Here is a 27,010-nt window from a genome sequence, read left to right on the forward strand (position 1 = left end):
CTTTCATTGTTCCCGATAATAGCCCAATTTCATAATGTTGTTGAATATCGCGGTGAGAAGATTTACTGCACAGCTCGGCAATTTTATATTCATGGTTTGAAAACATTTTCTTGATGTGCGGCGAATTCATTTGCCCTCTCTTCATTGCTGCGAGCCCATTCTCCTGTTTGTGTATTTAGTGGCGAAGAAGAAGGAGGCGATATATGGGCTTGCCGCTCCCTCCGAAGTCTTCTTTTATTGCGTAGCAGTTCGCAGATGCCCGCCAGTTGTTTTCAGGATTACAAGCCGGTATAATAGGGGTGAAGTATTGTGCAGCTAGAGACATAGCAGACACTAGGTCTTCAACTGTGCTGTCCATCTCTTCTTTTTTATACCCGTTACTCGTAGAGTAAAAGGGTATACTAGATTCGTTGAAAAGTATGTAACAGGTAGAAGAAAGCGTTTCCGACCCTATAAAGTATATATATTCTTGATCAGGATGAATAGCGAAGACGAATGAGCCATGTCCGTCTGTCCGTATGAAGTCCGTATGTCCGTATGAAGTCCGTAAGTTGAGATTAACCATGAAGATTCTTGAGGTCCCTACGCAGCGCAAGTTTATTACAGCATCCTGCCACGCCCACTCAGGAACTATTAGAGCTAGAAAGTTGAAATTCTATATGTATAATCTTTAGATGCAAGCGCATCTTATAGTGGTATCCGGAGACACCCCTCCATATGCCCACAAGACTCAAAAGACCGTTTTTGGATTTTCTAGAAAAGCTGATATCTCGGTTACTATAAGAGACAGAAAGTTCGGTTAAGCATGTAGGTTTTTATGATTCTCTCAACGCGAATTGTTTTTTTCCGATCAAGCCACGCCTAGAAAACCTGGAAAACCAAAAATGCAAAAATCTCAATAACTATAAGAGCTAAAAAATTTTGCTTAAGAATACGTATTTAAGAGATGCCTCTGCAACTTGCCACGAAGTTGCATCCGGCCATGCCCACTCTAACGCCAACAAACCGCGGAAAACAGTGGCGTCTATAATATTATTATGAATGCCTTCGTTTGACCTTGTATAACTTATTTCTGTTCATATCTATCGATTTACCAAAGATTTTATAAATTGGAACATTATTTCGCTATTTATGAAGAAATTTAAGTTATAAGGCCTCACATGGGCAGTGACGTCACTATCAGTTACTCAACATGCTTCCTCTGACAATAGGTGGCGCCTTGAGAATTTCCACTAGCAAAATTAATATTTTGAAATTGTGTAAAACAGTAACGGGTATCTTATAGTCGCGGTACTCGACTTTAGCGTTTCCTCTTGTTTTGGTTTATGTCTGGGAAACCATCAATATGGGTACTTACATACTTTCTGTATTTAAGCCAAAGTTTTACGGGAGGTTAGAGCATGTATGCATTCTGAAAGCTATGGATGGTCGAAGAGATGAAGTAAAATAGGCGAGTGATCCGATGACAGATCTGTTAAGTGTTCCCGTGGACATGCTCTCTAGCCACTCTACTAGAGCAAGTAAGGCTTCTTATCAGGATCTGTTGGCCCATATGTAGGCTTGCCAGGAGAGATAAGACCAAGCTTGTTTCTTGGTGTAATTATAGCGTTTAACAGCTGTCATCCTTTGGGGTTGTTGAGTCGAGAGCCCCAGTGCGTGCGTTTTTCATTGTAATCACCAGCCTCTATAAAACGGTCACCTAATAGGTTAAAGAACTGAACCAATTCATCTTGAAAAGCGTGGTGGGCAGTGTACAACTGAGAGGTGTAAGGTACCGCTTCTGGTATCCATGTGTATTGATGGAAACTCGTAGAGCCTGATGCGTTTATTGATCAGTATGCCAGTACCGCCATGAGCCTTTCAATCAGGATGGTTTGTTTTATAAGATTTATATCCATTTAGTTGAAAATAGTTTTTGTTTGTTAGGTGAGTCTCTAATATAAGCATGGCGTCAGTATCATACTGATCTAGGAACTGCGAGAGTTCGTATTTGTGCTATGAGATACCATTCGCATTATAGATTGTTTGATTAATAGCTCCAAAAGGAGATTTTCGGAGCGCTTAACTTCCTGCAGCGTTTGCTGTTTGCTACCATTGAGTTGTTTATAGTTACCAGCAGCTGTGGTTTGCTGACCTGTCAGCTTATATGAATTTAGAAAGTATTTTGGTTTATTTTATTATTAATAGGATTTCCGCAATATTATTTATGTGGTTGTAAAGTAAGTCTATGTTAAAGTTAATCCCTCTGTGTATTGAATGAACTAAATGTTTCTAAATGTTTCTGCTGACACAGCGTCTGGCCGGATGCCCATACATAGCGGCGAGCACTGCACATTTGCGTGGCCGCTATGAAATACATTTTGTTAGCTTTAAGTTTCAGTTTGTGTCAGAGTCTCAAGCAATAAAGAGCACTTTAAATCAAATCTCCGGCATAGCCGTTAAATAATAAATTAATATTTCCCGAAACTATTTTTTCTATGTGGCCTAATCCGTTAATCAGTCCCCTTCTGGACCTGATTCACCTCATGTATTTTAGAAGTTGATTCCTCATAGTTGCACAGGTGAATAATGTGTATACAAATGTTAAAGGATTTTACCACTCTTGCTGTATTCAAGTGGATTTTTATAAGGGGTTGATCTTTTCGAATTCATAATTCATAATTCATATTTCATGGGTTTATGATTTCTGAGCCAGAATCCATAATAATTAAAAGGATCTGTCGGTGGTGAGGGAAAATCATAATTACAGAGAGCCAGACAGATAATGGGTTTTGTGACAGTCAATGTTAAAGAGAAAGAAGCTATATTATCTACCTTACATGACGATCCAATACAAGGAGGTCAGACATGCATTACCAAAACCTTGGCCAAGGTCAAAAGACATTATTATTGGAAAGGTATGATTTGTGATTTAAGTGAGTACATTAAAAAATGCCAAAAAGCCAAAAAAAAACAACAAACAATACTAAGACTCCTTTAACCATTACTGAAATTCCTATGAAAGTATTCGACAGAATGATAGTGGATACAATTGGTCCATTACACAAATCTAAAAGAGGAAATGAAAAGAGGAAGGATATGTGATATGATATTTAGTAGCTTTTGCAAACAAAAGTTCAGCGACTGTAGCTACTGCAATATTTGAATCTTTTACTCTTAAGTACGGTCTTTCGTTTCAGACATGGGAAAGGAATATAAGAATTCAGTTATAAACGACTTGTGCAAACTTTTCTAGAAAATGCGAAAACCGTCTTTTGAGCCTTTTGGGCGTATGGGTGGGTGTGGCCGGATAATAGTACCACTATAAGATGCGCCGGCATCCAAAGATCATACATACTGAATTTCAACTTTCTATCTCTAATAGTTCCCAAGATTTGTGGGCGTTAGGGTGGGCGTGGCAGGATGCGGAAATAATATTGTGCTGCGTATGGATCCAAAGAATCTTTATGGTGAGTCTCAATTTTGTATCTCTTATAGTTCCTGAGATCTCAGCGTTCATACGGACAGACGGACATACGGACGGACAGACGGACGGACAGACGGACAGACGGACAGACGTACATGGCTTCGACTTCGCTATTGATCTTGATCAAAAATATATTTACTTCATAGGGTAGGAAACGCTTCCTTCTATTAGTTATATACTTTTCAACGAATCTAGTATACACTTTTACTCTACGAGTAACGGGTATAATAAATATATATATATATATGATCTCCCTATCCTTAAAAAAAAAATATATATATATATATATATGTATATATGTATATATATGTATACCCATTATAATAACTTCATAATATTAACTTATTTTCAAAAAGGAAGCATATTTTTATAGCTTTGTTTTTATTTATTGAATCTACTGTTCATTTTGAGACTAACAATAAGTTGACGAAGACTGCATTCTGGTTGCGCGTCCGTCAGGTCGGTCGCTGGGTCGGTAAGTCATTGCGACGAAGGCGTTATTGGTTGGTCACCCTTGTTAGATCTCTCGCCAGGTGGTTAGGGTGCATCGATAGCTTGGTGAAGTACTTTACCTTCTGTTTTGCGATTAGTTCTTTGACTGGTAGAATGTTTAAGTCGCGGTGTATGTTTTCGTTGCGAACATACCACGGTGCCCCGGTGATTGTTCTCAGGATCTTCGACTGAACTCTCTGAACAATGTCAATGTTGCTATTGCTGGTGTTCCCCCATAACTGGGAGCCGTACATCCATATAGGTTTTAGTACCGAGTTGTACAGCAGGACTTTATATTCAAGGCTAAGAGGTGACCGAGCGTTGATAAGCCAATGAAGGCTGCTGGCTTCTAGCTTTAGGTGTGTTCTTTTGGCTTTAATGTGTGGGAGTAGATGTTGTTTTACGTAATCGGCGGGCAGTTTTGCCTGTTCAGAGTGAACGTAACGTGCTTGCATTTTAGTTCGTTCTCTTTAATTCGCCAATCTGATAGCCATTTTTCAACATCGACCATATGAGCGGGCATATCGAGCAGCTAAGAATAGATGTGTCATCGGCAAACGTAGATGTTGTTAGTCGTGTGCTTGTCGGGATCTCTGCTGTGTAGAGGACATATAATGTTGGCCCTAGCTACCTTGAGGAACTTCAGCTCCAACAGTGTAACAGTTGCACCTCACAGCAAGTTTTCTGTCGTACAGGTAAGATGCTATAAAATGCTTGAGAGACATCTAAAAATATGGCAGTATAGTACTCTCGTTTTTCGAAAGCGTTCCGAATTTCTGATGTTATCCGGTTGAACTGCTCAATTGTTCCATGCTGTTCACGAAACCCAAATTGGTGTGACGGGATTCCTTTCTGGATTCTCAGATATGTGTTTATCCGAGTCATTAGGCATTTTTCAAAGAGTTTAGATAAGCAAGAGAGCAGGCTTATAGGTCTATAAGACGTGGGGAGAGGGTGGTCTTTCCCCGTCTTTGCTATCATTATTATAATTGACTTTTTCCGTCTCACTGGAAAGTAGCCAAGTTTTGCGATGGCATTAAAGAGTTGGGTGAGAGTGCAAACGGCGCAGTATGGGAGCTCAATGATCATTTTGGGAGTTATGGGGTCGCAGCCCCGGGATTTTTTCGGATTCAGTTGTCTTTTGAAACTCAATTGGTTCATGTTGAGGCTGGGGCTCATATGATAGAGTCGGCAAAGTAAACGCATTAGTGGCAGAATTTGGTTGGAAGACAATTTTAAGGTGGTTGGCAAACGTGCTGGCTCTGTCTGCGTCGCTGCACGCCCAGCCGCCTGTGGAATTTGTAATAGGCGTCACGGTTTTTTTCGGTGAGTTCAGAGTTGGGTGAACTCTCCATAGTGAGTGTTTTGTACTATTAGTTAGTGGTTAGTAGTACTGCGGTGGTTAGTAGTTATGCGGTGGGCACATGTTTCTTCTTGCTATAGAGCTTGAGTATTTTTAGGAATGTTTTTGGCTATCGCAAAGTTTATTATATCGGGAAGTTTCTTTGGGTCTGCCGGCCAGTATGTTGGTGGCCAGAAAAAACATAGTCGAGCTTGAGCTAAGAAGCTTTGATAAATGCATTATAGAGCTGCTTTCCTTTTGGAGTCACAAGACGAGATCCCCAGTGTGTGTGCTTGGCATTGTAGTCTCCTGCTGCTATGAAGTGGTCTCTTGAAAACTGCATAAACTCATCTTCGGCTATGGTGAAGCGTGTGGGGCAGTATACTGCTGCTAGAGTTAATTGCTTGCCAGTATTGCCAGTATGATAATGGTACGGCTTCTGATTAAAATTCCAGTGACACCGTGTGCTTTATCGTCTGGATGATTTGTTACATAGAATGAATATCCCCGTAGTTGGAAATTGTATCTGTTTGTAAGATTTATTTCTAATAGCAGCATTATGTCGATTTGATTGTCTATTGCGGAAATTCGAGTTTATGCTGCGAAACGCCGTTAACGTTCCACGTAGATATTCGTAGGGAAGTCATTATTTGGATTGTTGTAAAACCAGTATTTGTATTAATGGATTTTGGTTTTGCATCAGATCTTGCATAGTTGTACGCATAAACGACATAAACTCCGAAAGGCTTTGTTGTAGACTGCATATCATAGCTTCAAAGTTACTTTTTGGCTGCTCCGGCGGTTGATGCTGCTGAGCCGTGTTCGGTTCTTAGTATGCTGATTGCGGCAATGAGCTTTTTGAGGTTGGGGTAGCCAGTCCTGATTTTAAAGCTCTTCCGTATGTCCCATTTTTGGCAGAGTTTATGGGTCCTAGTGAGGTTCTGGCTGGAGTCGAGAAGAAGACTTCAGGGTTTGACCTGGAGGCTATCAACAGTTTATTTTGGGTGCGGGCAGTAATTCCCCTCTGGTGGATACGACTTTTCAGCTCCTGATAAACTGTGCAACATGTATAGTTATCAGTTTGATTTTCACCGCCGCTTAAAGAGTGGCTGCGGCTTTCTATCCCTGTTAAGGATATTGAAGACTGTCTTAGCGCTAAATCCCTTCTCTTGTAGCGCCTTTGTTATCTCTGCAGGCGATACTTCGGACTCTATGCCCTTAAGTACGACTTGCAGGAACTTGCTGCTTTTTAGCTGATACGTATAAAAGTTCTTTTTTTTGTCGGTGAGATATTTTGATAATACTCTGTAATTATCTTCAGACTTCCTGGGTGTTGCCCTTTCCGAGTGGTATTATGTGGAAGTTGTCCTTGCCAATAAGCTCTATAATTTTGTTGACAAGAACGTTGGAACTTTTTTTTCGTATGTAAATTGGCGGGGGCTTAGGCTTCCTTTTTTCGACTCCAGTAGATTCGGCATCATCCTCATAGTCTGCCAAGATTTTAAACGGATTGAGTTCGTGGGCGTTTCTATTGCAGCTATGTTAACATTGCCTTTGATTTGGATGTAGCGATCCATACCAGTCTGCACACCCGGCTTAATATTTTCTTTGTTTTTGTTCTCTTTTTCGGGCAGCGCAGCGGCAGAAGTATTAATGTTTGCGCTGCTAGCTGATGACGTCATTAACCGCGCTGTCGTTACAGTTGCGGTTGTTGTTGTTGTTACGGTTAACATTGTCAAAGAAATTGCGGTGCTAGTTTCTGCACTCTTTGGCTGCAGAGACATCGATGGTATCGACGGGGAGCAAGAACGCGCTCTCTCGCTCTCTACGTTTAAGAATTCGGTCAAGTTTGGGGTAATTGACCGTGTTTAGGAAGAATTGCATTACATTCGGTTGCTTTGAAAGAGAAGTAAGCGTTGTTTCTTTGTACTGAGAGCCGTCTCTCGTCTTGCTCACGTTGACGTTGTGTGCGAACGTCGTTTAGACTCATTGCAATCGAGGTTGAGTTTGTTAGAGATTTTAAGTGTTATGTTTTATATTATTTAATGAAATAATCAATATAAACATTAGCGATTTCATGGCTGAAAGCGTTTTTTCGCGTTGTTGTTGATTTACGAAACCAGTCACTGCTCTTTTTTGATATTATTGAATACTTTTCCCGGAACACAATAAATACACGTCTACATGCGACGAACTAACTTGATATTAGCAGGCATATAGATTCTATTGCGATACAATACAAAGAGGCATAGTTAAAACATTGGTTAAAATAAAATGAAATTATTATTAGGAAACATGTCACGAGAAATGTCTTGTAATATAAGAAAATGTCCCAAGCGCTAATAGTCTCAAAATTGCGAAACATACAAAGACTTCATTGACATAAACAGAAACGCCACTTATGGATTTTGATAGGTTAATTGTGGATAAGATCGGTCCACTGCCCAAATATGAAAAATGAATCAAACATCTAGTTACAGTGATCTGCGATTTAACAGAATATCTTGTTGCAATACCGGTACCGAACAAAAGTGGAAACACACTAGCTAAAGCTTTATGCTAACATTTTATTTTGGTCTTATTTTATGGTCTAATGAAGAAGTTTATTATATTACAGAAAATAACAGAATATACAAAACAGAATATACACAACAGAATATAAAAATTCAATAATAGAAGATTTATGCAAAAATGTAAATATTCAAGGCATAACATTTTTAAAACACCATCAGCACACCATGGAACGTCTGGCCACGCCCACCAACCGAGAGAAACGATAGCCGCGTTCTCTAAAATCGCTGAAATGCTTGTAATTCTATATTAGAAAAAAATTTTTTTTTTAAATTTTTTTTCTGAATGCATAACATTTCGCGAATATTGTGTTAAAGGTTTAGGTCGATCGGAGTAAAACTTCTGAAGTTATGCGCAGAAATGCATTGCCCATGTAGAAAAAATAATGGGCAAACGTTAGGGAGAACTCGTAAAAGGCACAGTTGTGATTAAAAACACAGACTGGAAAGGCTGTGAAGCGAAAAAGCCTGTCTGGAAAAGGTAAACTCACTGCTAAAATGATTGATAAATTGACTGTCAATGCCATTCTACGAAATCACGATTCAGTAGAGAATATGAAAAATGCCATATGGGCTACCTATTATCACTACAGTTCAACTGAGGAGAACCCACAGCACGAGAAATGTCCAAGCGCTGAAGACTCTTGTTGCGAATGGAGAATGGCAGAAAGCTGCAGCTATAGTTTTGACAGCAATCAAGCCTATTTATGTGAATTTGAGCAAGGACGCACTTTTGCTGCGATGCTTCGGCGGTTTCACATAAGATAATAACGAAAGCCTCAATCAATTAATTTGGAAGATATCTCCAAAGTCGGTCAGAGGGACATCTGCAGTTGTTGAAATTGCAGCTAATGTGGCTGATTGTACTTTCAACGAAGGTTCTTTTGCTTTTTTGAGTTTCATGGAAGACATGGGCATCAGAGTCGGGCCAAGTAGCCATGCATGGGCAGGGAACATTGACGCATTGCGGATTTAAAGAGCGGACGAGCGAGCAGAACATTACAGAAAAAACGCACGAGTTTCAGGTAGACAGGTTCAAGCAAAGGAAACGCTATAGTCGAGTGCCGCGACTATAAGATACCCGTTACTGTTTTACAAAATTTGAAGAAAATATTTTGCTAGTGGAAATTCACAATGCGCCACCTATTGTCAGAGGAAGTATGTTGAGTATGCTTATAGTGACGTTGCTGCCCATGTAAGGCCTTATAACCTTAATTTCTTCATAAATAGCGAAATAATGTTCCGATTTGAAAAATCTGTGGTAAATCGATGGATATTAACAGAAATAATTTACACAAGGTCAAACGAAGGCATTCATAATAATATTATAGACCCCACAGTTTTCCGCGGTTTGTGGGCGTTAGAGTGGGCGTGGTCGGATGCAACTTCGTGGCAAGTTGCAGAGGCATCTCTTAAATACGTATTCTTAAGCAACATTTTTTAGCTCTTATAGTTTTTGAGATTTTGGCATTTTTGGTTTTCCGGGTTTGGTGGGCGTTATAGTGGGAGTGGCTTGATTGGAAAAAAACAATTCGCATTGGGAGCATCATAAAAACCTACATGCCTAATCCGAACTTTCTATCTTTTATAGTTACCGAGATATCGGCTTTTCTAGAAAATCCGAAAACCTATTTTTGAACCTTGTGGGCGTATGGGTGGGTGTGGCCGGATAGTAGTACCACTATAAGATGCGCTGGGATCTAAGACAGACGACATGGCTCAATCGACTTCGCTATTGATCCTGATCAACAATATATATACTTTATAGGGTCGGAAACGCTTCCTTCTATCTGTTACATACTTTTCAACGAATCTAGTATACCGTTTTACTCTACGAGTAACGGGTATAAAAATTGCCCTAGACAATCTGGATGACAGTTCCCCCTCTACGGACATGGAATTGACGACTCTGTGTGAGTAAACAAAAATTACAGCGTTTTATATTTGATTTTCGAGAGTCCAAAACTTTAAAATGCTCTTCTGAAAAGTTACCATTTTCAAAGTCGGTGTACACGATCCTGCAAAATCTATATGACGGATCGTGTTGAGATTTTGCACAGTATTTCACTACATAATTCCTCAATCTTGACGATTTGGGTGAAAGTCGGGGTTTTTGACTTCCAAGTGCCTTAAAAAAACGAAAAAAATCAAATAAATAATAACTCGACAGCGTTACCTAAGGAATCTTGTCCTTTAATTTCAGATAATTCAGTGACCAGTTATCGTATACACCGCAAAACGTGTTTTTTTTTTATATTATAATATTTTTGGATGAAATTTTGGATGAAATCACAAAAACCAAAACTGAGCTGAGACTTTTCGTATCGCCAATAAAAATTCTTTTAAAATTACTGATTTTGCACCGAATTAACTATACAAAACCCTCCCTTAATGTGTGGTCAGGATGCTGAAATAAACTTGCACTGCGTAGGTATCTCCTAAATCTGCATGTTAGTTCTTTTGTGTCTTTTAAAGTTCCTGAGATCTCAGTGATCATTATAGATGGACAAATGGACTGACAGACAGCCGGACAGATAAAAGGACGAACAGTCGGACGTGACTAAATCGACTCGGCTATGAGTTGTGATTAAGAACATATTCCTGATCAGTATCGATAGCGAAATCGATTGAGCCATGTCCGTCTGTCCATATGATCGCTGGGATCACAGGAACTATAAGAGATAAAAAGTTGATTAAGCATGAAGATTCTTGGGGTCCCTACGCTGGGCAAGGTTATTTCAGTATCTTTCAACGCCCACAAATAACGATTAAAATTGCTGAAATATCAAGAACTATTAGAGGTAGATAGTTCAGATTAATTATGTATACTCTTGAGATGCCAGCGCATCTTAAGATAAAATCACTATCGCTCAACTGATGGTTTTCGTTTATTGTAGGAAGAGTTTCTGTCTCGATAAAGTTCCGAAGTCAATCAAGCTATGTCCGTCTGTCCTTCCGTTTGTCCGTCCGTATGAACGCTAAGATCTCAGGACCTATAGGATATATAAAGTTGAGATTAAGCACACAGCATCCTGTCCCGCCCACTCTAACGCCCACAAATCACAAAATTAAAAGCGCCAAAAGCTCGAAAGTGTTAGAGCTAGAAAGTTTGGACTAAGTTTGTATAATCTTGAGATGCCATCGCATATGATTATGGTACTATTATCACTCTTACAGAGACATCAGTTAGTAAAAATGTTTTTTTGACCAAATGTTTGTTCATTTTTACTAGCAAAATTATTATTTTAAAGTTGTGTAAGACACTTTCGGGTATAATCGCGGCATTCGACTTTAGCGTTTCTTCTTGTTATTAAATTGGAATATAGAATTGTTTTATTAAAAATAATACCTGAATAGAAATAAGCCTATCAAGTAGAGACTTAAACAAAAACTAAACATAGTGATTAATTGTGATATAGTACGGTAATTAGTCATTTTAAAAATGTATTAAATAACAAAAACCGAATTTCGTAAACATACCTTTAACATGCTTGCACAGTTAAGCGAGCTTCGATCATTGTCTTTATTGTAGGTCGAAAATGGACTATTGTTTGATCCATACCAAGGGTCATTTAACGAATCTCCAGCATTGCCTTCATATCCGTCTATTTCAAGTTTATAATAATCTGCCTCTGAGTGTACTTTAAAATGTGAATACTGGGCATAACTAAAAAAAATGAAATAAAAGGTATTTGGATTAAATGATGAATGTTCGAGTACATAGTCAATAAAAGCAATTTATATAAAAAATAAATTTGGAGCAGGGTATTGTACTTAAAATAATAATGATCCAGAATGACCCAATAAAACATATTCTTCATACGCATCAATAGCCGAGATCTAAGGAAATGGTTTACAGATTGTGGCTGTACGCATGTTATATGAACATACATATATGTAAAGGGTGCTTTTTAGAGGAATAGAACTTTAAATTTCAATAACACAACGACTTGCTTTTTTATTATTGAAAAGATAATCTTGTGGCATAACATTTTAAATATGATTTTTTGCATATGACCGCCATGTCTGGCTCGGATGTAGTCCAACCTGGACGTCCGATTTTCGATGACTGTAACGTTCTGGCCATCATCGTTTTTGAAGAAGTACGGAGAATGATTCCGCCAGCACATAAAGCGCACCAAACATTCCGTTTTTTTTTGATGTAACGGTGTTTTGACATACACTTGAAGGTTAGCTTCACTCCAAATGCGGCAGTTTTGTTTGTTGACCAGAACCAAGAACTGCGCTTCATCGATTTTGTCGACAATAAAATGGACGTAGCTAGCAATACGTGATCCGCACGGAACCATTTTTTTCGAAATAAAACTGCACCATTTGCAATCGTTGTTCTGGCGTGAGTCTATTTATGATGCCAAACTATGCCAAACCAAACTGAGAATAAATCACTTCACAGCCGTTAAATTGGTCGCCATCTTGAACAGTAATGCCAACTTAAAGTTCTATACCTCTAAAAAACACCCCTTCCATACATATATGAGATTATAATATAGCAAACAACCGGTTCTAAACTTCACCAACCCTTTTGTGTCGTACTCACTGAAGTCCTCAGAACATAGTATTCTCTGTCTTACTCAAGACTCTTGATCTTATCTTTACGATCGGAACATACTCAGCAGCAAAGCGTCTCTTCCTCTGCTGCCGTTCCTTTCGCTCAATGTCATCTATCAAAACAAAAGCGTGTAATTCTCCGAATTCAGATTGCCCTTGTAAATGTACTCGCCAACGAATACTAGGGATCCCGCTGCGACATATATAACCTTTATTAAACATTGATGCATAACAACTCGTTTTCGCATTCGTGCGTTTGAATACATGTAAAAAACTCTTCGTCAGTTTTGAGTCTTTATGATTAAACTGGGCGTGCCGTATCAAATACTTCACATCAACTTTATCAGAAAGCCAAAGTTTAGGGCACTACTGACACTGATAACCCACTTCAAAACAATTAAAGCACGTTCCATCCGTTCGGTTTGAGTGATCACAGTCCGTGTTCAAGTATCCAATTCGCATTTAAAGCAGCGTGTCTCTCGGAGGATTGCCGTTTTCTGGCTGATTTCAGTTGCACTGATTGATAGCTTTTTGCAAAACTCATTAAATGAAGTACAATAGTAAAGAGGGGCAGCGTACTCAGATCTATCACCGACACCGCATAGTGTAAAATAACTCAGCATTGACTCTCGTCCTCCAAGCTTACGGAGGATAAGATTGGACAAGTCGTTTTTGACGGCTAGGCAGAAAAACATACGGCGTTCGGCAAAGCTGAAAAATATACGACAGCCTTCAATATTTTCTATAACATTCTCACTTCCTGTCCGCTCCTAATGTAATATATTTTGTATATTTTTTTTTTTTCAGAGAGAAACACAATTATCGTAATCCTGTCAATTCTCCCGCTTATATGTTGAAGCAAATGATATAAATACTGGATGTAAGCCAGCCATAAGTAAGTCACAATAATTGCGCTCTACAAAATCAAACATTCTAGTCGTCAGTCTGAAATGGAAAATATACGGGATGAGTGGAATGAGCTTGGCGCATTATCATTGCCAGTCATAAAGAGTATAAAAAGTATGCCATTTGGTCAAGAATTTCAATAATAAATGATGAATAAAAAACATGGTTCGGTGATAAGATTATGCTAACTTGCGAGGACTTTGTGACCTTTTTACCAGAGCGATTTAGCAGGTTTCCAATAGAAATTCAATTCAAATTTATAAAACGAAAGGCTTCAGGAGATAATTATACCCTACATTTTTTACAACACAATTAATAAAACAATGAATCACTGTTGTTAAATAAAACTATCTATTGAAAACATTTTTTTGAGTATATAGCTTCGTAAATATGGCGCATAACACTGAAAATCGTGTGGCTAGTGAAATACGTTTTTGTGACATTTGCAATCAAAATGTCGCAAAGATTAGTTGGTTGCATCATTTACGCACCAACTTATACAAAAAGTTATCCGTTACAGAAATAATTGATAATGTACGATGTATAAGAAGTGCGTTGTGCTATCGTATTGAAACGTATGTAATCACAAATCAGATAAAGGAATGCTTGGACATTTCATTATTTCAACAATCAATCAAAGAACAAGATATTAATTTGGTACAAAACGCACAAAAAAAACATCAATATAAAGTTTAATTTCGAACAATTTTGTAATTATGTTTTAATTAAAGGGAGTGAGGATCATTGTCCATTCACTCTAAAGTCGTTCCAAACAAAAATGCAAACCATGTGTAACAATGTTAATCTAAATGAAACAATCACCGAGTTATACATTGAATCGAGTATAATAAATAAAAATAATACTTTATTAAATTTTAGTGATTTAATGTTTCTAACACCGGTTGATAGCATAAAAACAAGAGAGAACGCTATAGTCGAGTGCCACGACTATAATATACCCGGTACTCAGCTCTTGAGTTTCCAAACTAGTCATAAGTTGGACCACCCCATGTTCCCAAAATTTTTTCCATTGATTTACGTTTTAACAATTATATTATTATTATTATGTAAAATATTATATATTATTAATAAATTAGTATTTTTGTAAATAATAATTAATAAGACTAAATAATTTTTTGTGTTTTTTTATTTTTTATATATTAGGCTTTCTTTTGTTAATAATAATAAATTAGGCATTCTTTTACAAACTAGACTTTTTAAATATTTTTGCTTTTTTGTTTTTATTTCTGTTTGTAATATATGATGATTTTTTGTTAATAATAATTCTTAATTAATTCTTTTACTAACTATATTTTTTTTTAAATTTTTTTTAATATTATACGTTAGAATAAATTATAATAATACAAATAGTATGATTAAAATAATAATAATAGTACATTTATAATAATTAACTTAGATGCATTTACTAACTAGACTTAAAAAAAATTTGCCTTATCACTGTAGTAGTGATTTTGAGATACGATTTTTAAGTTATTTATTAACTGACTAACTGCCTCAGCTACGGTAACCAATATATCACTGTGGTAACTATAAGTAGTCTCAAATGTGCGCGCAGTGACCCTATTATCAAATGTATTTGAAAAACCCCAATAATTATGAGTATTGCAATTCGTTGTTGACGAATTCAAATCTAATACAGAACGAAAACCTTTCATTTGAACTAAAAAATCATAAATTCTTTTACAGCAGCCAGAGATGGAGTGAAGGCATAAATTAAAATCTCCTAGCACTAAACAATTGTTATTTAAAAACCGAATGCCGCTGAAATAAATCCATAAGTTCTGTCTCAAACGGATAAGTGGGACTTTTAGATACAACAAAAATCCCTAAAGATCGATACTTAACTTAAACTCAAACACTGGAGAGGCTAAATTTGAAAAATTAGCAAAAAGTCGACCGCTTGTGCAAAGACTAACATTCTTATTTGTTACGAATAAATACGAGAATGCCTCTTTTCGGTCGAGCTCCACAACATAAAGTAATGCCGCAATTGTGGTTGACCACCACTTTGATGTATGTAGCTCCTTGACTCTTGTGAAGAGTTATAGCTTCTGGTCTGGTTTGAATTAATTTAAAAGCTTTTAATAATCTTAAAAATTGGGGTCCATGAAGGTTATTGTCTATATCTGCACTTTGATCGTTCTTTAACACCTATACTTTCATCTAAAAATTGTATCCAAAGAATATCCGGAATATCCGTTTACAAGGCCATCGGATGTTTCATCATATCTATTGCATTTCTTTGCGTTCTGTGGGAATTGAACTGAGATTCTCTATATTGTATCGATCTGTGACCTAATTATTGTCAAAAAGATGAATTTGGAAATTCACTTTCATCGTAAACCTTCAGACGACATTTGACCGGGCGCCATGTTGTTAAGTGTATCGCAAAGGATTGGTCATCTCGCTGTCGCATTATCTCTGTGAGTTCGAAAAACCTAAAAGGACTCCAAAGATAAAATCCAAATATAGCACTGTATAGATCATGCGACGGGGCCTGGAAAATCCAACGATCAACTACTGGCCGTAATTGTCTAAGATCGCCGAACACGATAACCGAAACACCCCTGAAGGGAGACTTAAGCTCTCCTCCTACAGGAAGAGAGAACATGGAATGAAGAGTTGAGCCTGTGGGAGCACACAATGAAATCTTAACCGAAGTTGGGTCGCATCCTACTCTTTTATTATACCCCTTAGAAAGAGATTGAAACAAAGTCGATATAAGTCTACTTTTGCCGACTCCCAATCCGCCTCCTAAGAAGTCGTAAACTACAGAATTTTTTTTGCATTATGCAAAACATGTGTTATGTAAGTTTTTTGTCTAAAATTAAGGGATCTAACTAAGGTTGCTAAGTTTTCAGGGAAAATAATTGGCGGGGGCTTTATAACTCTGATATTGCTATCCGGTTCTACATCTGAAACATTGTTGTCTAAGTTTAAGACATTAATTTGAGAAGAAGTTTCTGAAAACGCTAGGACCCTAAACTTCTCATCGATTGCGGCCTCCACATTTTCCTCGGTATTACTGTCTGCCTCCATGCCCTTATTTCCATTAGATCTACCTGCTCATTTATTCAAGGAGCATAGAGCATAACTAATGCTCTGAAATAATTTGTGTTGATGTTAAAAGGGCTATACCGAATTATACTTTTCTTATTTCTTTCCCTAATAAATCCACTACCATTGCGCAGTGTAAAATATTCTTCTCCTAAAATTTCATTTTCCTCTTCATTGTAACTTGTTGCTCTTTGGCGAGTTCTTCATACTCATAATTTGCAGAAAAATCGGCTAAACACAGGCCATCATGAACATCTGGTCTTTGTTCGTACCTATCCAGCAACATATGAGCTCGTTGTTCTGGAGGAAAGGTGTTAATGTAAGCCCATTTATTGCTAGTTTGCGATAACGCCATTCCCAGACAACAATATACGGCTTCGTGAGCTGATATCTCAGTGCCTGAAATAAACTTATGACCAAAATACTGTAGCTTTTGACGAATGCTTGAATTGCCACCTGGCTTCGGCGGCCGATAATGTTATGAAAAAATTTAGCAAGCCAAACTGGCGAATCATGGCCAAGACATTTTTCTTTTCGTCTTCCCAGTGGACAGGAGACGTGCAAATATCCCTAAAAATTTTATACCCTTCATCAAGAAAAATGAAATTTCCCATAAAATCTCCATTAAGTACGTTGGCAGCTGTGATTGCGCTTGAAGCGCTACTCTTACATAAACAAGTTGAAATGTTATTTCGAATTTTTATTAATTCCAACTTTTTATTATTGAAGAATGATTTGTCAGTTCTACAACGTCTTTTATCTACATTCTTAAGTTCGGATCTAACTACGGTTGTATAACTTTCTGAAGATGATCTTTTTACGCCAGCATATATAGTTGTAAATGCGAACACTTCAGAATCTTCATCGAGAATCACGTCGAGAAGCTATCATAGCAGTATCAGATATAAAATTAGAGATCCACTGCTCGTTAACTGACACATTGTGCTTTCTGTAAAGCTCTGTACTAACTAACTACCTAAAAGCTTCTGCAATTTTACAAAGGCTAATAGTCTCAGCCATAATATCATGACCGTATTCCATTCTTCGCTTAAGGTGGAGCTGGACAACCTCAGCCTTATTGAAAGAAAGCTTACTTATTTGCTTGGGAAACCACAATCCTATGCTACAGAAGCAAATCTGATCTGGGCTAGACTTTACTTTCCTATTGAATGTAACTATGTGTACTTCTAATTCGGTAGGTCTGCTAGTAGTGGTCCAATGAGTGTCCTGAGAAAAAATTTAATCTTATCTCCTGACTTCGGTTCAAATTCCAAAGATTTTCCGCTTCTATATTTTAACTAATGCTTTTATACTGACCAACTCTTTGGTTTATATTTCTAATAGCATTAATAGTTGCTTGCTTTTCTTGCCTGCTCGACGACCTGCAGTATTTTGAACTTCCTCCGTATCCCGGGAGTCGCTATTTAGTAGTGTTTCATATCGATGACGAGTATCGGCTGCTTGTTCCCCCGAACGAAAAACGGGATCCAAGCGCCTTTCTCAATGGGCTGCAGTATTTTCAACCTGCTCCATAGCCTGGGTCTCGCTATTTAGTGGTGATTCATATCGACGGCGAGTATCGGCTGCTTGTTCAGCCGCTCAAAAAACCGGATTCAAGCGCCTTTCTCTATGGGCTGTAGTATTTTCAACCTGCTCCATAGCCCGGGTCTCACTATTTAGTCGTGTTTTATATCGACGGCCAGTATCGGCTGCTTGCTCACCCGCACGAAAAACGGGATCCAAGCGCCTTTCTCTGTGACTTCCAGAATATTGAACCTGCTCCATAGCCCGGGTCATATTGACGGCGAGTATCGGCTGCAGTATTTTCAACCTGCTCCATAGCCCGGGTCTCGCTATTTAGTCTTGTTTCATATCGACGGCGAGTATTGGCTGCATTTTCACCCGCACGAACAACGGGATCCAAGCGCCTTTCTCTGTGGGCTGCAGTATTTCATCCTGTTCCATAGCCCAGGTCTCGCAATTTAGTCATCTTTCATATTGACGGCGAGTATCGGATGAAGTATTTTCAACCTGGTCCATAGCCCGAGTCTCGCTATGTAGTCGTGTTTCATATCGACGGCCAGTATGGGCTGCTTGTTCACCCGCACGAAAAACGGGATCCAAGCGCCTTTCTCTGTAGCTCCCAGAATTTTGAACCTGCTCGATAGCCCATGTCTCGCTATTTAGTTGTGTTTCATATCGTCGGCGAGTATCGGCTGCTTGTTCACCCGCACGAAAAACGGGATCCAAGCGCCTTTCTCTGTGGGCTGCAGTATTTTCATCCTGCTCCATAGCCCAGGTCTCGCAATTTAGTCATGTTTCATATTGACGGCGAGTATTGGCTGCAGTATTTTCAACCTGCTTCATAGCTCGTGTCTCGCTATTTAGTCGTGTTTCATATCGTCGGGGGGTATGGACTGCTTGTTCACCGCTACGAAAAACGAGATCCAAGCGCCTTTCTCTATGGGCTGCAGTATTTTTAACCTGCTCCATAGATTGGGTCCCGCTATTTAGTCGTGTTTCGGCTGCTTGTTCACCCGAACGAAAAACAGGATCCAAGCGCCTCTCTCTATGGGCTGCAGTATTTACAACCTACTCCATAGCCCGGATCTCGCTATTTAGTCGTGTTTCATATCGACGGCGAGTATCGGCTGCTTGTTCACCCGCACGAAAAACGGGATCCAAGCGCCTTTACCTATGGGCTGCAGTATTTTTAACCTGCTCCATAGCCCGGGTCTCGCTATTAAGTCTTGTTTCATATCGACGGCGAGTATCGGCTGCTTGTTCACCCGCACGAAAAACGGGATCCAAGCGCCTTTCCCTATGGGCTGCAGTATTTTCATCCTGCTCCATATCCCAGGTCTCGCAAGTTAGTCGTGTTTCATATCGACGGCGAGTATCGGCTGCTTGTTCACCCGTACGAAAAACGGGATCCAAGCGCCTTTCCCTACTGCTCCTAGAAAATGTAAACCTGCTCCATAGCACGGGTCTCGCTATTTAGTCGTGTTTCATATCGACGGCGAGTATCGGCTGCTTGTTCACCCGCACGAAAAACAGGATCCAATCGCCTTTCCCTATGGGATGCAGTAGTTTCAAACTGCTCGATAGCCCGGGTTTCGCTATTTAGTCTTGTTTCATATCGACGGCGAGTATCGGCTGCTTGATCACCCGCACGAAAAACGGGATCCAAGCGCCTTTCTCTGTGGGCTGCAGTATTTTCTTCCTGCTCCATATCCCAGGTCTCGCAATTTAGTCATGTTTCAAATTGACGGCGAGTATCGGCTGCAGTATTTCCAACCTTCTCTATATCCCGGGACTCGCTTTTTAGTCGTGTTTCATATCGACGGCGAGTATCGGCTGCTTGTTCACCCGCACGAAAAACGGGATCCAAGCGCCTTTCTCTGTGACTCCCAGAATTTTGAACCTGCTCCATAGCCCGGGTCTCGCTATTTAGTCTTGTTTCATATCGACGACGAGAATCGGCTGCTTGTTCTCCCGCACGAAAAACGGGATCCAAGCGCCTTTCTCTGTGGGCTGCAGTATTTTCATCCTGCTCCATAGCCCAGGTCTCGCAATTTAGTCATGTTTCATATTGACGGCGAGTATCGGCTGCAGTATTTCCAACCTTCTCTATATCCCGGGACTCGCTTTTTAGTCGTGTTTCATATCGACGGCGAGTATCGGCTGCTTGTTCACCCGCACGAAAACGGGATCAAGCGCCTTTCCATATAGGCTGAAGTATTTACAACCTGCTCCATAGCCCGGGTCTCGCTATTTAGTCTTGTTTCATATCGACGACGAGAATCGGCTGCTTGTTCTCCCGCACGAAAATCGGGATCCAAGCGTCTTTCTCTGTGACTCTCAGAATTTTTAACCTGCTCCATAGCCCATGTCTCGCTATTTAGTTGTGTTTCATATCGTCGGCGAGTATCGGCTGCTTGTTCACCCGCACGAAAAACGGGATCCAAGCGCCTTTCTCTGTGGGCTGCAGTATGTTCATCCTGATCCATAGCCCAGGTCTCGCAATTTAGTCATGTTTCATATTGACGGCAAGTATCGGCTGCAGTATTTTCAACCTGCTCCAAAGCCCTGGACTCGCTATTTAGTCGTATTTCATATCGACGACGAGAATCGGCTGCTTGTTCTCCAGCACGAAAAACGGGATCCAAGCGCCCTGCCATATGGGCTGCAGTATTTTCAACCTGCTCCATAGCCCGGGTCTCGCTATTTAGTCTTGTTTCATATCGACGACGAGTATCGGCTGCTTGTTCTCTCGCACGAAAAACGGGATCCAAGCGCCTTTCTCTGTGAATCCCAGAATTTTGAACCTGCTCCATAGCCCAGTCTCGCTATTTAGTTGTGTTTCATATCGTCGGCGAGTATCGGCTGTTTGTTCACCCACACGAAAAACGGGATCCAAGCGCCAGAGAACGTCAAGGGTGTCTTTTTTCGGCACCCGAATCACACTCATAAATTTCGAGTGTGTGCCGCACTCATGAACAGAAACAAAAGAGCACACACCCGAGTGCACAGATCGGTTTGTGCGTTTTGGGTGTTTGCGTTTTTGACACCCGCTCAATTTTAGGCACATGAGTCTAATGCACAGACACCCTAAACACTCATAGCAAATGAAGCGAGTGTCTGAGACACCCATGATTTTTGGGAAAGTGAGTCGGGTGTCTTGAAAGTGAGTCGAGTGTCTCGAGATGAGTCGAGTGTCTCGAGATGAGTCGAGTGTCTCGAGATGAGTCGTGTGTCTTGAAATGATTCGGGTGTTTCGGGTGTCTTCAACTGATCTGTGTGTTTCGGGTGTCTTCAGCTGTATTGCATGAGCAGGTCATTGAGGGTTGACCGAATAATTTTACATGAAAGGAAGGAAGGAAATCCCAATAATTAAACATAAATATAGCCCCTTAAAAATCAGAAAATAATTTGTTTTCCGTTTGGATTCATTTTAATCTTAGAAAAGTGTATTTGTAATAATAAAAATTATTGCCGTCTTCAGTAACTAATATTAGACAATAAGAGTTTGTAATCATTACAAGTAATTAATCTTCAATGACAAAGTCTTAAAAAACGCAAAAAAAAAAACTGGCATTGCATCAAGAATACATATAAGAATACAGATCATAAGTCAATTTCACTGCGAATAGCAGGTAGATAACCTGGCACGGAAAATCCCAAAATATTTGGCCTGTTTTAAGGGACCATTATTGGGATTTCCTTCCTTCCTTTCATGTAAAATTATTCGGTCAACCCTCAATGACCTGCTCATGCAATACAGCTGAAGACACCCGAAACACACAGATCAGTTGAAGACACCCGAAACACCCGAATCATTTCAAGACACACGACTCATCTCGAGACACTCGACTCATCTCGAGACACTCGACTCATCTCGAGACACTCGACTCACTTTCAAGACACCCGACTCACTTTCCCAAAAATCATGGGTGTCTCAGACACTCGCTTCATTTGCTATGAGTGTTTAGGGTGTCTGTGCATTAGACTCATGTGCCTAAAATTGAGCGGGTGTCAAAAACGCAAACACTCATAACGCACAATCCGATTTGTGCACATTCAAAATGTGCTGTGCAAGACACTCACCCTTATTTTAGGGTGCCGATCACACTCTGAGTCCCGAAAAGGCACATATGATTCGAGTGCACTCATTGTATGGGTGTACCCTTGCCGTTCTCTGCCAAGCGCCTTTCTCTGTGGGCTGCAGTATTTTCTTCCTGCTCCATATCCCAAGTCTCGCAATTTAGTCATGTTTCATATTGACGGCGAGTATCGGCTGCAGTATTTCCAACCTTCTCTATATCCCGGGACTCGCTTTTTAGTCGTGTTTCATATCGACGGCGAGTATCGGCTGCTTGTTCACCCGCACGAAAAACGGGATCCAAGCGCCTTTCCATATAGCCTGAAGTATTTACAACCTGCTCCATAGCCCGGGTCTCGCTATTTAGTCTTCTATCATATCGACGACGAGAATCGGCTGCTTGTTCTCCCGCACGAAAAACGGGATCCAAGCGCCTTTCTCTGTGACTCCCAGAATTTTGAACCTGCTCCATAGCCCATGTCTCGCTATTTAGTTGTGTTTCATATCGACGGCGAGTATCGGCTGCTTGTTCACCCGCACGAAAAATGGGATCCAAGCGCCTTTCGCTATGGGCTGCAGTATTTTCAACCTGCTCCATAGCCCGGGTCTCGCTATTTAGTCTTGTTTCATATCGACGACGAGTATCGGCTGCTTGTTCACCCGCACGAAAAACGGGATCCAAGCGCCTTTCCATATGGGCTGAAGTATTTTCAACCTGCTCCATAGCCCGGGTCTCGCTATTTAGTCTTGTTTCATATCGACGACGAGAATCGGCTGCTTGTTCTCCCGCACGAAAAACGGGATCCAAGCGCCTTTCTCTGTGACTCTCAGAATTTTGAACCTGCTCCATAGCCCATGTCTCGCTATTTAGTTGTGTTTCATATCGTCGGCGAGTATCGGCTGCTTGTTCACCCGCACGAAAAACGGGATCCAAGCGCCTTTCTCTGTGGGCTGCAGTATTTTCATCCTGCTCCATAGCCCAGGTCTCGCAATTTAGTCATGTTTCATATTGACGGCAAGTATCGGCTGCAGTATTTTCAACCTGCTCCAAAGCCCTGGACTCGCTATTTAGTCGTGTTTCATAGCGACGGCCAGTATGGGCTGCTTGTTCACCCGCACGAAAAACGGGATCCAAGCGCCTTTCTCTGTGACTCCCAGAATTTTGAACCTGCTCCATAGCCCATGTCTCGCTATTTAGTTGTGTTTCATATCGTCGGCGAGTATCGGCTGCTTGTTCACCCGCACGAAAAACGGGATCCAAGCGCCTTTCTCTGTGGGCTGCAGTATTTTCATCCTGCTCCATAGCCCAGGTCTCGCAATTTAGTCATGTTTCATATTGACGGCGAGTATTGGCTGCAGTATTTTCAACCTGCTCCAAAGCCCTGGACTCGCTATTTAGTCGTGTTTCATATCGACGGCGAGTATCGGCTGCTTGTTCACCCGCACGAAAAATGGGATCCAAGCGCCTTTCCCTATGGGCTGCAGTATTTTCAACCTGCTCCAAAGCCCTGGACTCGCTATTTAGTCGTGTTTCATAGCGACGGCCAGTATGGGCTGCTTGTTCACCCGCACGAAAAACGGGATCCAAGCGCCTTTCTCTGTGACTCCCAGAATTTTGAACCTGCTCCATAGCCCATGTCTCGCTATTTAGTTGTGTTTCATATCGTCGGCGAGTATCGGCTGCTTGTTCACCCGCACGAAAAATGGGATCCAAGCGCCTTTCCCTATGGGCTGCAGTATTTTCAACCTGCTCCATAGCCCGGGTCTCGCTATTTAGTCTTGTTTCATATCGACGGCGAGTATCGGCTGCTTGATCACCCGCACGAAAAACGGGATCCAAGCGCCCTGCCATATGGGCTGCAGTAGTTTCAAACTGCTCCATAGCCCGGGTTTCACTATTTAGTTTTGTTTCATATCAACGGCGAGTATCGGCTGCTTGTTCACCCGCACGAAAAACGGGATCCAAGCGCCTTTCCCTATGGGCTGCAGTATTTTCATTTGCTCCATATCCCAGGTCTCGCAATTTAGTCGTGTTTCATATCGACGGCGACTATCGGCTGCTTATTCACCCGCACGAAAAACGGGATCCAAGCGCCTTTCCCTATGGGCTGCAGTAGTTTCAAACTGCTCCATAGCCCGGGTTTCGCTATTTAGTCTTGTTTCACATTGACGGCGAGTATCGGCTGCAGTATTTTCAACCTTCTCTTTATCCCGGGACTCGCTTTTTAGTCGTGTTTCATATCGACGGCGAGTATCGGCTGCTTGTTCACCCGCACGAAAAACGGGATCCAAGCGCCTTTCCTTATGGGCTGCAGTATTTTCAACCTTCTCCATATCCCGGGACTTGCTATTTAGTCGTGTTTCATTTCGATGGTGAGAATCGGCTGCTTGTTCACCCGCACGAAAAACGGGAGCCAAGCGCCTTTCCCTATGGGCTGCAGTATTTTCATTTGCTCCATATCCCAGGTCTCGCAATTTAGTCGTGTTTCATATCGACGGCGACTATTGGCTGCTTATTCACCCGCACGAAAAACGGGATCCAAGCGCCTTTCCCTATGGGCTGCAGTAGTTTCAAACTGCTCCATAACCCGGGTCTCGCTATTTAGTCTTGTTTCATATCGACGACGAGAATCGGCTGCTTGTTCTCCCGCACGAAAAACGGGATCCAAGCGCCTTTCTCTGTGACTCCCAGAATTTTGAACCTGCTCCATAGCCCATGTCTCGCTATTTAGTTGTGTTTCATATCGTCGGCGAGTATCGGCTGCTTGTTCACCCGCTCGAAAAACGGGATCCAAGCGCCTTTCTCTGTGGGCTGCAGTATTTTCATCCTGCTCCATAGCCCAGGTCTCGCAATTTAGTCATGTTTCATATTGACGGCAAGTATCGGCTGCAGTATTTTCAACCTGCTCCAAAGCCCTGGACTCGCTATTTAGTCGTGTTTCATATCGACGGCGAGTATCGGCTGCTTGTTCACCCGCACGAAAAAAGGGATCCAAGCGCCTTTCCCTATGGGCTGCAGTATTTTCAACCTGCTCCATAGCCCGGGTCTCGCTATTTAGTCGTGTTTCATATCGACGGCGAGTATCGGCTGCTTGTTCACCCGCACGAAAAACGGGATCCAAGCGCCTTTCCTTATGGGCTGCAGTATTTTCAACCTTCTCCATATCCCGGGACTTGCTATTTAGTCGTGTTTCATTTCGATGGTGAGAATCGGCTGCTTGTTCACTCGCAAGAAAACCGGGATCCAAGCGCCTTTCCCTATGGGCTGCAGTATTTTCAACCTGCTCCAAAGCCCTGGACTCGCTATTTAGTCGTGTTTCATATCGACGGCGAGTATCGGCTGCTTGTTCACCCGCACGAAAAACGGGATCCAAGCGCCTTTCCATATGGGCTGCAGTATTTTCAACCTTCTCCATATCCCGGGACTTGCTATTTAGTCGTGTTTCATATCGACGACGAGAATCGGCTGCTTGTTCTCCCGCACGAAAAACGGGATCCAAGCGCCCTGCCATATGGGCTGCAGTATTTTCAACCTGCTCCATAGCCCGGGTCTCGCTATTTAGTCTTGTTTCATATCGACGACGAGTATCGGCTGCTTGTTCTCCCGCACGAAAAACGGGATCCAAGCGCCTTTCTCTGTGAATCCCAGAATTTTGAACCTGCTCCATAGCCCAAGTCTCGCTATTTAGTTGTGTTTCATATCGTCGGCGAGTATCGGCTGTTTGTTCACCCACACGAAAAACGGGATCCAAGCGCCTTTCTCTGTGGGCTGCAGTATTTTCTTCCTGATCCATATCCCAAGTCTCGCAATTTAGTCATGTTTCATATTGACGGCGAGTATCGGCTGCAGTATTTCCAACCTTCTCTATATCCCGGGACTCGCTTTTTAGTCGTGTTTCATATCGACGGCGAGTATCGGCTGCTTGTTCACCCGCACGAAAATCGGGATCCAAGCGCCTTTCCATATGTGCTGAAGTATTTTTAACCTGCTCCATAGCCCGGGTCTCGCTATTTAGTCTTCTTTCATATCGACGACGAGAATCGGCTGCTTGTTCTCCCGCACGAAAAACGGGATCCAAGCGCCTTTCTCTGTGACTCCCAGAATTTTGAACCTGCTCCATAGCCCATGTCTCGCTATTTAGTTGTGTTTCATATCGTCGGCGAGTATCGGCTGCTTGTTCACCCGCACGAAAAACGGGATCCAAGCGCCTTTCTCTGTGGGCTGCAGTATTTTCATCCTGCTCCATAGCCCAGGTCTCGCAATTTAGTCATGTTTCATATTGACGGCAAGTATCGGCTGCAGTATTTTCAACCTGCTCCAAAGCCCTGGACTCGCTATTTAGTCGTGTTTCATATCGACGGCGAGTATCGGCTGCTTGTTCACCCGCACGAAAAATGGGATCCAAGCGCCTTTCCCTATGGGCTGCAGTATTTTCAACCTGCTCCATAGCCCGGGTCTCGCTATTTAGTCTTGTTTCATATCGACGACGAGTATCGGCTGCTTGTTCTCCCGCACGAAAAACGGGATCCAAGCGCCTTTCTCTGTGCATCCCAGAATTTTTGAACCTGCTCCATAGCCCATGTCTCGCTATTTAGTTGTGTTTCATATCGTCGGCGAGTATCGGCTGTTTGTTCACCCACACGAAAAACGGGATCCAAGCGCCTTTCTCTGTGGGCTGCTGTATTTTCTTCCTGCTCCATATCCCAAGTCTCGCAATTTAGTCATGATTCATACTGACGGCGAGTATCGGCTGCAGTATTTCCAACCTTCTGTATATCCCGGGACTCGCTTTTTAGTCGTGTTTCATATCGACGGCGAGTATCGGCTGCTTGTTCACCCGCACGAAAAACGGGATCCAAGCGCCTTTCCATATGGGCTGAAGTATTTTCAACCTGCTCCATAGCCCGGGTCTCGCTATTTAGTCTTCTTTCATATCGACGACGAGAATCGGCTGCTTGTTCTCCCGCACGAAAAACGGGATCCA

General features: G+C 41.4%; 1 protein-coding gene across 1 annotated transcript in view; it reads right to left on the reverse strand.

The window, feature by feature from the left end:
- The window catches only part of LOC108118111 (techylectin-5B-like), a 130,639-nt gene that overhangs the window by 70,320 nt on the left and 33,309 nt on the right, over positions 1-27,010 (reverse strand). Inside the window, exon 3 of the mRNA XM_041819199.1 lies at positions 11,351-11,537. Within this exon, the coding sequence (XP_041675133.1) occupies positions 11,351-11,537 (187 nt within the window). The remainder of the gene's footprint in view (positions 1-11,350; positions 11,538-27,010) is intronic.

Source organism: Drosophila eugracilis, unplaced genomic scaffold (assembly GCF_018153835.1).
Source record: "Drosophila eugracilis isolate 14026-0451.02 unplaced genomic scaffold, ASM1815383v1 contig_129, whole genome shotgun sequence".
Lineage (NCBI taxonomy): Eukaryota > Metazoa > Arthropoda > Insecta > Diptera > Drosophilidae > Drosophila > Drosophila eugracilis.